Here is a 16,345-nt window from a genome sequence, read left to right on the forward strand (position 1 = left end):
AGTTCAGTGTCCTAGTAATTGGTAAAGGGTGTCTTAACACAGAGAGTCATTATCTTTACAATATGTTTATTTAAACCGGTGTAATACAAAGTCCACGCTGTGTCAGAATATTGTAGAAATGAGAGTAAAAAGACATAACCCAAATGATTTGACCTGACTTAATTTAAACACAGAAACAGGAATGTCTTGCAAAGTGGCACACCCTGAGTATCTAACAAAAAATATATAGGCTAAAGAACCGTCTCTACTGTAAAAACTGCCAACATAGGATTGAAATCAAAATTTTCCAATTCCCCCTAAATTAATGGTCGGCATTCAAGCATTTGAAGACTTGTGTATTTAAGTTTACATTCCCTGAACTCGACTTAATTAACTCCATTCATTGATTGGTCTGAATCTGCAAATGCAGGCTGTTGATAAATGATTATTTAACAATCATAATTGGGAGTAACCCAAGATAATCTTTTTCTCGTGAGATTACATAATGTTGAGGTGTATAGGGACGATGCTTTATTTTGCTCCAAAATTTCACAAAGAAAATTATGAATTTCAGAAGAATAAATAAAGCTGAGCAGTTTTTTTTATCTTCCATCGAGTCATTCAGTAGTGCTTAAATTGCTGGTGCACACACACAGAAAACAAACACTGCATGATAATTTGATTTTAAGGTTTGAGAAGCCATTTTTTATGTCAGGACTTTGTTGCATAAGTTTAAGTTTTAACCTGTTGGTGGTGCTAGATGAAAGGTCAACTTAAGTTTCTCCCTCTGTGGAAGTCAGCACAAGAAAACCTTCAATGAAATAATAAAGCTACACCATTAACAAGCCTTATCTTAAACAGCGGTACATGAGTCAAGAGAATAACAAATAGACAACCTAATGGACACATGACATTCAGCTGACGTCACTATCAGGCCTCAAAATGGACATGAATCCCACATGTGATTGTTTCTGTGCGTCAGGGTGGTTTTGTCCTGTCAAGAAAACACTAGTTTACTGAGAGGACACATTTTGGCAAGAGGATGTGTATTTAAAACACAACTTGTCAATGCTTCAAATCTCCTGCTGGTTTCTGTGTCACCCTGTGCCAAATTACAAGAAGAGGTCAGTTTATTTCTTACAACACATCAATGCTTTATTCTGCATTAAAAAAACGAGAGATATTTAAGACTCATTGACACACATCAGAGAAAGGCCAACATTCATCCCTGTTGAGAAAGTAGTAACAATGATAAAAACAAAACACATATGGAATGCAAGTTAGAGGTGACTTGGAGCCTCCGCAGACCTGTTAAGTTCACAGCTTTCAGCTTCAACGGGAAAAACGTGATGTTGTCACAGATCTGGTTTGTACATTTTATTTGTCAGTGTCATAATTATGTGCAACAAGTTTAAACAAGTTCTGTCACGGAGAATCAAAGTCATCAACTGAAATAATCAATGGAATACAAAAACGTGCAAGTATAAAGATAAATCATGTTACAAAACAACTTTTTTAAATGTGCTAAATTCACAGGTGGGTCAAGTATAAGCAGGTTCATTTTTCCCTTCAAAAAAGAAGCAAAGAAAGCTTCTTCAAATCTTAATCTGCCCCGACATGACTGAATCATAAACGTCCAGCGTTAGTGGGATGTAATCCTTGACTTTTTCATCCATGAAGTACAGCGGGGCCATTATTTGATTTGGGTTGAAGCCCTCCTGGACCAGCTTTGTCTTCATATGCTTGAATGTGCCTGTGACCTCCAAAGAACTCTGGAATAAAATCACAGTGTGATGAATTAATCAGAGTAAGGGGAAAGGGAGCTGGAACTCAAAGGCTAACACAAAACGCTCTGAATAAATTACCTGTATCCTCATAAAACGGGGCTTTGCATAGGTCGGCAGGAACTTTTCCACATGTTTAAAAACACCTGCAGAGTCAAAACTCTGTCCATCACTTATAGAGATGGCAGCCATTCCAACTCTCCCCTCCTGACCTGGAAGAAACACAGAATAAGCCAATCAAAAGACAACAGTACACTGAAGGACATGGGAGTCGCTCACATCATAAGAACATCATCTACTTCGACATGAAAGTGCCACATGTTGTCAGGTAACACAAAAAAACCCTGATGACACCATTATGACATCTTTAGGGTATTTACTGCTCAGGGTTTAAGACAAAATTAAAAAATGAAAGTCTGCATTGCAAGCTGTGGGTACAGAATTGACAAGATTGTTTACAGCAGGGAGGGTTTGTTGAAAGAAGCTGTCAAGATCATTGCATTGTGGGAAATGTAGGGTCCAGAGAAAGACCTGGATATTTGTTATAGGGATAGCTGGGGTTGTTTTTGTAAATAGGCTTGCATGAGTTACTTGCCAATATTAAGTGTATTACTTGGGGATTCCAGGCAGCCCAGCTTTTTGGTGAGAAAGCAGGTGGAGAGCCAGCATGGAAGCTAGGCTACTATTAGTTATGATTAGCATGCTGCAGATGAAGGGAAATATGTGTGTTGTGTCTGCAAATAGTGTTGAAACAAAAGGGCTTTTCAACTACAATTCTACAATTTCATTTAGCAGACGCTTTTGTCCAAAGCGATGTACAACACAAGCAATAATTTAGACTGGAGGGAAAAACCTTAGTAAGTGCAACAAAGTGCTTCAAGTTGATTGGCCACAGGCTCTGCTATCTAGTGCCAGAAGAAGTGCCATTTTGGGTTGGTTTTTTTAAAAGATAATGCAGCCACAGTTAATCACAACAAATAATTCAAGTCAACAATATCATTCAACATTCAACAGCATTCAATATTCAGTGCTAAATATTCAATAAGAGCTGGGTTTTAGACCTTCTGATTCATTCTACCCCTGAGGACAAAGAGGAGAAGGGTTAGGTTAAGTGCCTAAGTGTTCCCTGAACAGCTGAGTCTTCAAACATCTCTTAAGAGTAGAAAGGGACTCTGCGGATCGTTAGGAGTTAGGTAATTTATTCCACCAGTTGGGAACAACAGAGGAGAAGAGTCTAGCTAGAGATTTAGAGCCATGCTGGGCTGGGAGCACCAGGCGTCTTCCACAGGCAGAGCGAAGTGGGCGAGATGGAGTGTAGACCTGGATGAGGGATTGCAGGTAGGCAGGAGCCATTTTTGTCACTGTTTTGTAGGTCAGAAGAAGAGATTTGAATTTGATTCGAGCTGCCATTGGAAGCCAGTGAAGAGGGATTAACAGCGGGATGACGTGCTGTTTTGGGCAGGTTGAAGACCAGACGTGCTGCTGCATTCTGGATCATCTGCAGAGGTTTAAATGTACACGCAGGGAGGCCTGCTAGAAGAGAGCTGCAGTAGTCAATGCATGAAATCACCAGGGCCTGTACCAGAAGCTGTGTGGCCTGTTGTGTCAGGTAGGGTCTGATCCTCCTGATGTTGTAGAGGGCATATCGACAAGACCGAGCAATCGAGGCCACATGAAAGGTCAGCTGGTCATGAATCATGGCACCCAGATTTCTGGCAGAGTTTGTGGGCACAAGTTGATTAGATTCAAGCATGACACTAATCTGCAAAGTAAAGTACTGATACATTTCCAAATATAGCACACACCTACTCTGATATCAATGTTTGGGTCAGACTGTCTCAAAATTGGCCAAATTACCCAGTAGAGTTGACCCCGTCTGCAGTGGTTGATAGCCTAGCCTGCGTGCCAGTTCTCTGCGATGCAAGTACAAGCCCTTAAGCTTTTCTATATAACACACTACTGCAGAGTGAAATGTTTGATGATGCAACGTAAACAAAACCAAAAATAAATAAATTATGTCACTTCCCTTTAATTATTCTTTGCCTCCCTTGTATTTAAAACGTGCAAACAGAGCAGTCACACTCTAAGTTCTTCTACAGTTTTAATGTTCAGGAGATTTAAAGAGAGGGCAAAATGTTGAGTATTCATTGAGTTAAGTTATGTGCTACCACATGAGCCATTTGTATTCATTCTCACACAGATGTTCAGACAGCGATCTCTTATAGGGATGACTCCAGAGGGATGGCCAGGGTGGCATTGGGCCCCTAGTGCCACCCCAAAACAAAAACAAAACAACTTTAACTGGCTTTTTGCCTTGCCAGCTGCAGGACTTATGTTAAAATAGTAACTAACTACCAGGGTTGTGTTGCAACTGGCTGCAAGAAGCTTTCGTAATATTTTAACGGAAAACATAACTTCAAATTGTGACTTTGGACAAACCTTTCCTTTTTAGGTCCTTAAACAATGAAGTTTAAGAATTCATATGTTGCCACTCTGTTGTGTTAAAAATATACACAGGAATATGTATTCTGTTTGATATTTTGTAAAAAATGTAGACATGATTAGTGGAGATAGAAAGAGGAAATACATTATTTTCACTGGTGTGTGTGTGTGTGTGTGTGTGTGTGTGTGTGTGTGTGTGTGTGTGTGTAGAGACTTCATACCACTCCTGCATGAGTCAGTGCCACAGTTGAGCCAGTCTGTCAAAGAGTCTAGACACGCCCCCTAACCTCTTGTAGCACCCATATATGAAGAAAGGCTTTACAAGCCTTTAGAGGGGTTTTTAAATGATAAAAGGAGCATCTTTTTTTTTTATTGCAGATAAAACGGTAACAACCCTGTCACATGTAGGTCAAATTGAATCAAACAATATACATGTGTTGAGTCTCTGTGCCAGGATGACTTGTGACACAGTAAAGAGGTGGTGCAATAAAGCTGAAGAAGATAAGATAAGCTGTCATTGATCTCCAGGGTGCTATTTCAAGTGTTGCATCAGCTCCAAAACAACACGAGGAACAGATGTAACAAAAAGATTAATATGACAAGTATATAGGATAAAAGTAAAGAGATAAATAAAGAGTGATTTAGTGACCACTAGTTGAAAAAACTAGTAGAGAGAGATTCTGGTGATTCAGCTGAAAGTTGTCTACCTGTGCTTAACTGCTGTGTCAGTCAGAATTCAGTTCATTGTATTGAATGCAGTTGTAGGTAATTCAAACAGACACAACACGAGGTGCATTTAGTGAGCATGCATGTTTTCCAGCCCCTTCAGGTCAAAGTTCACTTATTTGAACCTTGCACTCTTGCACGCTGTCTGCCTGTCCTTCACCACCTCTGATTGGCTCTTTGTTTTTATGCCCCTAGGCTGTGGAACTCTTTGCCTCTGGACATGAGAACAGCGAGCTCTCTGGGTGTTTTTAAAAGTAAACTTAAGACTTACCTTTTTAATCTAGCTTTTAATGTGGAGTAATTTATTTTAGCCCTGGACTGCATTATCAGTATCATTATTATTATTATTTTTATTATTATTTTATTATTTTATTATCATTTTTATTATTTTTATCATTATTATCTAAACCATTGTTTTAACATGTATTTATTTATCTTATTTATTTATTGTGTTCACCTGATCTCGTTAACTCTACCTTATTTTTAACTTTTATTTCCACTCTTACTTATTTTATTAATTTTACTGTGTTGATTTTCTTTTCTTTTTTAAGTATTTCTTATTTTTTCATGCCTTCTATAATTCTACCATCGCTGTTGTTTTCTCACTGTCTGTTACTCTGTGAAGCACTTTGGGCTACATGTGTCTATGTATGAAAGGTGCTATATAAATAAAGTTGAGTTGAGTTGAGTTTACATAAGCTGTGTCAATAAAGGGCTGTCAACTCTGCACAATCCCCCTACTCACACTCAGACATATAACTTTGGATTCTAAATGGATTGAAAGAGAGACCATAGAAATAAATGTGAGCTGAGTTCAGATACTATCAAGTGTTCATAATAAAACAGATATAAAGTGGAGTAGAGATGCTTTGAGTTCACAGCTGACATGTTCCCCTTCTCAGACCATTTGCAGACTCTCTCCTGAGGATGATTGCAGGTCTGTTTTTGCGGTCACCTGTAGTTCTAACCTTTTTAATTCAGACGCCTTCCTTTGTGATAAATTCCCTCCAATCACAGCAGCAGATCATGTTGCAACGCTGATCCACTTCTTTTGTTTGGGTCCCTACTGCTGAGACTCCTGAACAATATGCCCTCTCTGCAAGCTGAGCCAAGCATCTCAGCTTTCTGTGTTTTCTTGTCATCTCCCTCTCGGGTACTACTGATCAGCAGGCTCATTTGCATGCATCAGCATTTAGGTAGTTTACATTTAGCATGTTTGAGCAATGACTGCAAATGTGTGTATATACTGTCTTATATATTTTAATGTCTTTTGGCACGCACATCTTTCTGCTTTTGTGCTTACTATAATCCAAGTATAGATTTTTTATAGCACTCCATATCTGAAATGTGTTGTGTTTTTATGGTACTGAAAGCTGTTTATGTTGATTATACTTTAACATATGTTAAAGTTTGACTTGGAACGGAAGTTGAAGATTAACAGTAGTTTAAAATTCTGTGCAAAACATCATGCTCTATTGGCATCAACAGAAAACACACACAAATGTCCAGTTGGGCTCACAGAGACACACACTAATGTGATATATTCAACTGCACTGATGCAAGTATTCGTGGTGCAACAGGTGCAATGCAATTGGGACTAGATATGGGGGTGCCCACTTCGGTGACTGTCCTAATCGAGTCAGCTGAAAAATCTGTCAGCTGATCTCAATGAAGGAATACGCTGTCTGAATGAATGACACAACATCCAATCCCCTTCATATATAAAGGTGTCTGTGATAGTTATTGACACCACCCTCTTGACTGGTGTGGTTCACTGTTTCTACTCAGTCCCGTAGTCACTGTATTTTACTTGTCCTTATGTGAGAGTCATAAAAGTACATTTATCCTAAATGAACATTACTTATACAAACCACAAACTGTATCTGGTTGCTTTCTTCTTAAAAGTTACAAAGGAAAGGCTTGCTGGGAAATGCTAATCTGTACATCGACCTTAAGACTCCACGTATGTGATAACTTGTGTGAGCCTAAGTTTTCTGCCAACCATGTATGATGACGCAAGATGAGAAATAATCAGACGAACAGTTATCTGCATAATTTTTAGCAAGCTAAAGCATAAAAGCAGAGCTCCAGAAAGGAAGGAGAAGAGACAACAAGATGAATGTTACGCTCATGGGGCAGGATACACTCAGTGGGCCGACCATGCTGTCAAGTGAGAACAGCAGAGCCAGAAATCTGGACTCAAACAATACTCTCACAGGCACTAAATATTGGCTAGTTCAGATGAGAGTTGGGCTGTAAGCAGGGCGTAAAATTAACACCTGCCAAGCGCCAATGGCGGGTAAAAAATGAGTTTGTCGTGTAAATCAAAAACACACACCCGCCAGTGGCCGATGGAAAATTTTGTATTGCATGTGAGGTTTTGTTTTCATACTTTCACCCATTTCTGCCGACTGTGCGGCTATTTTGATCCTCGTGGCGCGCTGTACTAGTGTTGTGATTTGGTAACGGCGTGACATCAGCTACTGGAGTTCTATTCATTCCCTTTGCTTGAAGAAGCACAGCGGGAAGAGCTTTTCGAGGAAGATGTAGCGACACATATTCTAATATTTTAATATTTAATATTTCTAATACATGATGATGCAGTAGTCACCTTGAAATGAAGTAAAACCTAATAAAATAGCAATAATCTATTTTTATCTGTACATAACTGTATTCTTTAAGTGATGCTTGAGTTGGATTTTCATAATAAAAACGTATGGTAATTATTTTAAATCAAATAAGGCATTATTTTTTTATTTGGCCGGTGAAAAACATTTCTGGCCTATAAATGTTTGGAGGTCACTAGCCAATGGCAGATGAGGTAAAAAGTTAATTTTACGCCCTGGCTGTAAGTCTCTGCAGGGTGACGAAAATGTTCTGCTTTAAATTGTTGGAATGGTTGTGTGTGTCTGTGCATGTATATGCTGGTGCTTCTGTTGGGCCAAGAAAGAGGACCCAAAACAACACTACTGTTCAGCTTCCCCTCGTCTAAGAGCAAAGTAAACTATTTCAAACAAAGTTTATGTCCTTACATTTATCTACACTGACTGACAAAGTGTAAATAGTGTTGGCAAACTGAGGAAAGTTCCACTAGATTTGAGTGCACGTTAAGAAGAAACAGACACAGGCCACTTTGATAAGTTATGACTGGTAAAATGGGACACAACATCAGTGTGCATCACACTGTCAACATGGTGTTCAGTTTGTTTCTCTTGCACTTAAAAGAATATTCAAAAAAAGATCTGAAAATCTGTTTGAGGTTACACAACAAATACAATGAGAGAAGAGAAAATAAATATCAGCATTTTAAATGTTAATCAACTGTCTTTCATCAGGATATTGAAAGCTGGGTGAGTTTTCTCCATGCTTGCGAACTGAAGTTTAACTAAGAGCTGAAACAACTAAAGGTTCTCACTTTGTTGACTGAGGGACCTGCAGAATTACTAGTTTTCTCACTCAAAGCAAAAAAAATATTCTCAACTATTAGAAAATATGCTCTTCTTTCTTTCTTGTGTTTATGTAAAGTGAATATTGTAGTTGTTGCAGTGTGTTTAAATTCCTAATCAAATATTAAGCAGGACTTTACAGAGAAACTTACCTGGCACTTCAACTCCGTACACGTTTGCTTCTTTGATGCAGTCAACCATCGTGATGACGTCAGCGACCTCAGTTGTTGCCACGTTCTCTCCTTTCCATCTGTTACCAACAAGACAAAACATTTGAAAGGGATTTCCTTAAGCTTTGGAGTGAAACACAAAAAAAACCCTGAGATGACTTCACCTGAAAGTGTCTCCAACTCTGTCCTGAAAGTAGATGAAGTTGTCCTCATCGACGCGTAGAATGTCACCAGTGTTGAAGTACATATCTCCTGTCTTGAAGACATTATGTAGCCTCTTTTTCTCCGTCTGCTGCGCGTCGCCTGCATAGCCAGAGAACGGCGTCCTGATTGTGATTTCAGACACCAAGAGTCCAGGTTCACCTGAGGACAGTTCAAAGAGGTATATTGTGTAGAAGACACCAACACTAAACTTTGTGTTTGCTTTGTACAGTGAAATCATTAACTTTGTCAAGTGATCTTTGAGATGCAGTGGAGTGAAGCCTTTCACTGATGCACAGAATCATCAAACATTTGTCACTGTTAGTCTTCTTATTGTTTCTTTGTGAAGTTAGGCTACAACCTCTGTGTCTTTAATGCTACAAACAGTCAGACACACCTCGTGCAACCTCTGCGCAGAAACCAGAAGAATCCCTCACAGGCTTTTCTTCATCTATATCGTATTTGATCACAGCATAACTGAACAACAACTGCAAAATAAGAACAAAGGTCAACATACTGATTGTTTTTACAGTGTTTACTTCATTAAATGGAATACAAGTGGACCTTTACCCTGTGCATGAAGGTGTCTCGCCCAATGGATCCGATCTTGTTGCTGTAATTGATCAGGGAGAAATTCCCCTCTGTAGCTCCGTAAAACTCTCGGATGTTAATATTTCCAAACCTGCTGATGAAATCCCTCCAAACATCTGCCCTCATCCCGTTACCTATCGCAAGTCTCACTTTGTGGGTTTGATCATTGGGTTTCTGTTGGGGAGAAAATGTAAATGAACATGTGCACTTTTTGGATGCTTTGACTTCTTACTTCTGGTGCTTTGTCGTGCATTAAAATACCTTTGGTACGTTGCAGAGGTAGCGCATAATTTCTCCGATGTACTGTATGACTGTGACGTTGTATTTTCTGCAGTCGTCCCAGAACTGTGATGAAGAAAATTTGGTTCTCAGAACCACAGTGTTACCTGCACACAATGAGAAGACAACAAATATAATGTTAATGGACTAGGTTGGCAATTTTCAATATCGTCACCCTATTAAAATAATGGCCTATGTCATTTTTTTAAGTTTTTGGGAAAACACAAAAAACCTTACCAAATGCAGAGCATATGATATTTATTAATCATTTCAATCAGAAAGGCCTTGACAGTGGATGACTGTTGACATACATAGAACGTTGTGTGTCAATTATGTAACATTAAAGAATAAAGTGACTTAGGCCAATTTTCGAACATTCTAGTGTGACTGAGGCAACTTTAAACCTGGCTTCAACTGCCCTTTCATTCCATAGTGCAAACTCAAAACTGAAATGACCCTGAGTTAAATAAAACAAATGTCAGGTAAATCAAATTGGTCAGGAGGTAGTCCCTTTCCTCACTTCTCCAGGTCTTCTTTGCTGGGTTTTCATTGAAATTAACCCATTTCCAACATCCATTTTTGACAACTTTTAGAAACCTGACTATTAACTGTCCTTTAATTCCATAAAGCAAACTCAAAACGTAAATAACTCTAACCTAAATTGAACAAATGTCAGGTCAATCAAATGCTGAGTAGGCATGTCCCTCTCCTCACTTGTCCAGCTCTTCTTTGCTGGGTTTTTGTACCTATCCCAGTACTGTTAAGTTTATCCCCTGAATCTTCATTCTTGGTCATCTTGATTTGACTAACTATGTGGCAAATTGTCAGAGAAGTGATGACACTCGACGGGTGTATCCTAAAGAATCAAAAATGTTGCCTTAGGAGAAGAATAAAATGGCCTGAGTCAACCTCTTGACATAGGCCATTGTCCTATAGGGCATAAAGAGCATAATCCTTTCAACTAAGGATTAAGGCGATTTTACCAGAGGTGGCCAGAATCATCAAGATATGATTTAGGCCAAAAACTAATTTTCATCAAAAAATGACTTAGGCCATTATTTTAATAGGGTGACTATATGTTTCTTTCAAAAAAATCATGAAGAAAAAAAACAACCACCCCCCCAAAAAATGTAATTGAGTTAAATATGGTGTGATATGTCCTCTCTTCTGTGCCATAGTGTTCTATTGTTTTCCTAAACTATGCAATGTAAAACCTAGAAGTCAGTGACTCTGTGCTCCTCCTGATTGGGATGAAAATGGCCATCATCTGTTTTTTTCCCACTTAGTCGTACATCTGGTCAAGGCAGATGGCTGTCTAACATGAGTCTGGTCCTGCTTGAGGTTTCTGCCTGTTTAAAGGAAATTTGTCCTTACCACTGTAACTTGCTAAATGCTGTAAAGTGCTCTGCTCATGGTGGATTAGGAAGAGATCAGACTGAGTCCTGCCTATAAGATGGGACTGGATCTTATCCTGTCTTGATGGTGGGTCTTTCTTAAGATTATAACAGAGAGTATGGTCCAAACCTGCTCTGTTTGTAAAGCGCCTTGAGAGAACATTTGTTGTGATTTGGTGCTATACTGTATAAATAAAGATAGATTGATTGATAGATTGAAATCTGTGTTCCATCATGCTGCTGTAGAGACTCACTGAAGAAGTATTTGCAAACCTGTTTCTGACATGCAGGATTACTACTTCCCCTTTAAATTACAAAAGTTGCATGTTTAAATAATTTGTCCGAAATGTCTTTTCCTGAACAGCATAGACATTACAGCTGATTCATCAGGTTGAAGGGAGGCTGTGTGAGTCAGCATGTGGTTGTGCGTGGTTCATGTGTTGTTGTGACAGAGTGAATATCCCCGAGATAACTCTCACATATTATCCACCTTATGTATTTACCATCCTCCTTATTGCTTACATGTTAGGTTATACTTGTACTATATATACTGAACATATCAGCCCTGTTCTTGCCTCCCTCCACTGGCTCCCTGTCCATTTTAGAATTAATTTTAAGATTTTAATGTTCGTTTTTAAGTCACTAAATGGTCTGGTACCTCAGTATATCTCTGACCTCATACACATCTACGCCCCCTCCAGAGCACTGAGGTCTGCTGATCAGATGCGTCTCGTCGTGCCAAAAAGCCGACAAAAGACGAGGGGTGACAAAGCTTTTTCAGTGGTAGCTCCTAAACTGTGGAATGAGCTACCCACCCAAGTCAAAATGGCCCACACTACCACAACTGATGGTGCTGAAACTCTCTCTTCACTGTTAACTCAATACATATTCAAATGTGTGCATACCCCTTTCAATGGCTCCATTAACTCCTGCAATGCCAGCACTGTGATACAGAGGAAGGCTGACATAGATCACATCACTGGACTTCGCTCCTGAGAGACGTTGAAACACGCTGTACATCCACAGCTTGGTATGAGTGACGACTGCAGCTTTAGGCAGACCTGTTCAAGAAGCCAGAGTTTAGTTTCTTTTAAAGTTCATATTGTTGTTGTTGAAAACTTAAAGGAGCTCACCTGTAGTCCCTGATGTGTATATGAAGCCTGCGGGACTCCTCATGGTGACATGTGATCTTAAATCTTTGGGTAGAGGCTCAGAGGAGGCTTTGTTCATTTTGTCTTTGAAGCTCTCCACATCTGCAATCCTGCATTTGTCAGTCACGATGAAAACAGTGACCTGCTGCTCCAACAGACTGGGCAGGACCTCCTGCACAGCATCCTGCAGCTCTGGAAATAAAACCAAATGAAGAGGATCCCTGCAGTTAGAAGGTCCAAACTGAAGCAGAATTATATTTATTAGAATTAATCCCTACTCTTTAGCAGGCCTCCTCACAGTGTACTAATTGTACATGTAGATTCAAGATTCCTTTGTCATTTTATGTTCCACATACAATTGGTCAAAAAACATAAAAACTATGACTAATAATCTTATAAATAAGATCACTAACTAAACAAATGTACATTGAAATAGAATAAAACTATTTGTTATAATATATTTATTTCAAGATCTTAAAAAATGGAGAAGATTTTTACTTCGTCTATGTTCATGTATCTTTCTATCCTTTCAATGTGTTGGCCCGGCCTCTGTATCTCCTTCCTTGTACAAAATACACTTTTTAATTGATATTCCACAACTGACCAAACGGCATGTCTTAGCCTTTACGACTCTGCTAGCTAGACGCCTCATCCTGTTCAGGTGGAAGCACACTCTCCCTCCTTCCTATAACAGCTGGCTCAGGGAGATCCTTAGTCATATTCAATTTGAGAAGATCCGATTCTCACTTGCGGGATCAAGAAATTATTTTGACAAGACCTGGAAGCCCTTCACCAAATACTTAAACAAAACAACTGTTCACCCAGATGAAGCTTGGTTCCCCCCCCCCATTCCCTCTCTCTTTCCCCTTCTCAACTCAACTCAACTCAACTTTATTTATATAGCACCTTTCATACATAAAAACAGGCAGTCCAAAGTGCACAGAGTAACAGAAAGTCAGAAAACAAAAGCAATGGTAAAATTATAAAAGGGATGATTAAAAACAGAAATACTTAAAAAAGAAAAGAAAATCAACACAGTAAAATTAATAAAATAAGTATGAGTGAAAAGAAAAGTTAAAAATAAGGTAGTGTTAACAAGATCAGATGAACACAAGAAACAGATAAGATCAATAAATACATGTTAAAACCTAGATAATAATAATTAAAATAATTAAAATAATTATTAAAAATGATAATAATAATGCAGTCCAGGGCTAAAGTAAACTACTCCAAATTAAAAGCTAGATTAAAAAGGTAAGTCTTAAGTTTACTTTTAAAAACAACCTCTTCCTTCTATCTATCTGATGCCTTAATGTTTATTTAACTTTTTTATTTTTTTTTAATTTTACCTAATTTGGTCTGTCTGTCTGTCTTTTTTTTTTTTTTTGCCTTATGTAAGTAATTTGAGGTTTGGGTGGGAGGGGCTTGGAGTCATGGTCATGAAAAGCCCAGTAAAATTGTTGCATTGTGTTGTATTGAAGTACTGCCATTGGTGCACACACTCTTTATATCTACTTTTTTACACTGTCAATGCTTACATGCACTGTATTTACAAAATCAATAAAAATAATTGTGAAAGAAAGATATTCCACAACTCACAATATTCCTCCAGTTATATGACAGGTGTCCTATTTATGCAGCAAAAGAAGAACTTCTTAACTCCTGCATTTTTTTTTCCTTTTGAACAAAATATACTGTATATCATTTTATGGAAATTAATGTTAAATTTAACATCAAATCATTGCTGGAAAGGTCTTCCATCGCCAGCCCCGTCTCAAGAGAGAACTGAACACATACTTCCTTAACACGAAAGCCCAGAAGAGGCAAACAAAAACATTTGACACCCCCCTCAAACAGGGACTGTAGTTCTTTAGACTCATCAACAGGGTCTGGGACCCTCACTGACAGGCCCTGATTTCACTCCCTGTAAAAACACCACAGGGACTCTGTACATTGCTCTTGTTCTTTTATTTTAAATTGAGCCTTTGCTCATTCCTTTGGCAATATTTTGCAAAAAAAGTACAGCTCTTTCATTTTAGCTTCAAGTAAAAAAACACGAGCAGTAGAAGGGTGTATTATGGGGTATGCATTAGACATAAGTAGCCTTTCAATATTTTCTGTAGCTGTTTGCAGAGGAATCTCCATATAAATACAAGAGGGCTCAGATGGATTAGGAACAAAATGTCCAGAAGGTCTAGATAATTAAAAGCAAAAGTACTCATTACTCAGTGTCAGATCATGCTGAACAACAAAGTAGTAGATGGATACAAACTTTACCTTCAGCCGCGATCAGAGCTTTGGCCCCGCTGCATTTGAAGCAATGCAACAGGGACTTGGATCTGATGTTGTAGTTGAGCAAAGCTGCGGGGCAACCGATCTTCAGCAAACCCAACCACAGCCACAGAAACATCGGCTCATTCCCGTAGAACAGCGCGACCGTGTCTCCTCCTTTCACACACCCCCTCTGCAGCAGGACCCTCGCAGCTTTGTTGCTGAGCTCATCGGCCTCCAGGTAGGTGAAAGTTTCATCTTTGAAATGGAGGTACGGTTTGTGTGGTTGCGCCTTCACTGTGTCTGCAAACTGGTCCGCGATGGTGTAGTTGGTCTTCATGTAGCTCTGGATACGTTTCGACGTTCTCTTTCTAAGGAGCACGTGTTGGACATCCTGGAAAAAGTAGCTTCGTGGAAATAAGATGGCAAAAAAACCCACAGCTGCTAGTAGTATCAGGATTAACATGGTGATTTAGGAAGTGCACAGCAGTGTGGGGAGTCACTCAGGGAGTGAAAGTTATGGAACATCAGGAGAAGAGGAGGAGCAGTGAGGGCTTATCAGAGAGCTTTCATGAAGTAGGATTTAATAAATAACGAATCTTGTTATAAAGTAACAGAGCAACAGAAGGACTGGATATCAATACGGAAGAGGATCAGGGCCACTGGAAAAGTAAATAAGGTCAAAATATTTTTTTATTTATTTTTGAGAAAAAAGTCAGAATTCTGAGATTAAAGTCAGAATTCTGACTTTAATCTCAGAATACTGACTTTTTTCTCAGAATTCTGACTTTTTTCTCAGAATTCTGATTTTTTTTTCAGAATTCTAACTTTAATCTTAGATTCATGACTTTAATCTCAGACTTCTGACTTTTTTCTCATTCAGATTTTTTTCTCAGAATTCTGACTTTAATCTCAGAATTCTAACTTTAATCTCAGACTTCTGACTTTAATCTCAGAATTCGGACTTTAATCTCAGAATTCGGACTTTTTTCTCATTCAGTTTTTTTCTCAGAATTCTAACTTTAATCTCAGACTTCTGACTTTTTTTTCTCAGAATAATAATAATAAACATTTTTTACCTTAATTTTTTATTTGTTTTCCAGTAGCCCTAATCATCTTCTGTAATATCAACAATTTAAACATTAAAATACAGTAAGCCTTTATCTGCTAAATATTTCTGTTCCGATGGGTCAGCTGATCAAATGAAGAGATGCAGCTCATATTTCTATACAGCTCAAAGTTTTTGTCCATTTGTCACAAATAAAGTTTAAGTCAGCTACTTTGTGAGACTTAAACTAGTATAAAGCTCATTTGTGCATATATCGCTCATTTTAGTTAAAAAATTGTAAATTATCTTTAGTCGACTGAAAAATAGATTAAAATAGCATTATTGTACATTTTTAAAATCAAACTGAAGACCTATCTTTTTAGTCTCGCTTTTAAGTGAGTTTTATTCTTAACAGTTTTATTTATTAACTTATCTAGTTCAAAATTGAATCACTTTTATTCTACTTTATTTATTTATTTCGAGTATAGCATCTTATTTTTTTTAATGGTTTAATATTTTATTGTTTTATTATCTTAGAAATGTATTTTATTTTGGTGATTTTAATTCACTGTGTTGAGTTTTAACACCTTATTTTACCTCCAGTGTTTCCTCATTATCATGAGAGCGTTTCCTCAGTTCGTTCAGCAACTTTTATTTATTTTTATTTTTTTATCCATATTGTTATATATATTGTGTTAACCTTAGGATTGTGGGGTTGGGGGGTGGGATCTTTTTTTAATTTATTCTATTTTAAATTGTTTTTATGTACAGCACTTTGTGTTACAATGCCATTTTATGAAAAGCACTGTATAAATAAAGTCTGATTGATTCATTGACTTATGGTACACAAATCCAAAATGTTC

The 16,345-nt window shown here is 38.1% G+C and overlaps 1 protein-coding gene across 1 annotated transcript; it reads right to left on the bottom strand.

Annotated features, from left to right (window-relative positions):
* Positions 1-1,108: 1,108 nt before the first annotated feature.
* LOC117814905 (very long-chain acyl-CoA synthetase-like) lies at positions 1,109-14,998 on the bottom strand. The gene is made up of 10 exons (XM_034686477.1): positions 14,441-14,998; positions 12,146-12,355; positions 11,918-12,073; positions 9,601-9,725; positions 9,319-9,513; positions 9,146-9,236; positions 8,712-8,910; positions 8,530-8,627; positions 1,845-1,975; positions 1,109-1,751 (listed from the first exon to the last, which is right to left on the bottom strand). Exons 1-10 carry the CDS (start codon positions 14,898-14,900, stop codon positions 1,575-1,577), a joined length of 1,842 nt encoding a protein of 613 aa, XP_034542368.1. The 5' UTR covers positions 14,901-14,998; the 3' UTR covers positions 1,109-1,574.
* Positions 14,999-16,345: the final 1,347 nt, after the last annotated feature.

Source organism: Notolabrus celidotus, chromosome 6 (assembly GCF_009762535.1).
Source record: "Notolabrus celidotus isolate fNotCel1 chromosome 6, fNotCel1.pri, whole genome shotgun sequence".
NCBI lineage: Eukaryota > Metazoa > Chordata > Actinopteri > Labriformes > Labridae > Notolabrus > Notolabrus celidotus.

What these genes read in the sequence shown, in the direction of transcription:
- LOC117814905 (XM_034686477.1), bottom strand. Translation starts at nt 14,900, where the DNA reads ATGTTAATCCTGATACTACTAGCAGCTGTGGGTTTTTTTGCCATCTTA. An exon ending in GAGACACCTTCATGCACAGG is followed by an intron (nt 9,237 to 9,318) that starts GTAAAGGTCCAC and finishes CTTATTTTGCAG; the next exon opens with TTGTTGTTCAGTTATGCTGT. An exon ending in AGAGTTGGAGACACTTTCAG is followed by an intron (nt 8,628 to 8,711) that starts GTGAAGTCATCT and finishes TGTTGGTAACAG; the next exon opens with ATGGAAAGGAGAGAACGTGG.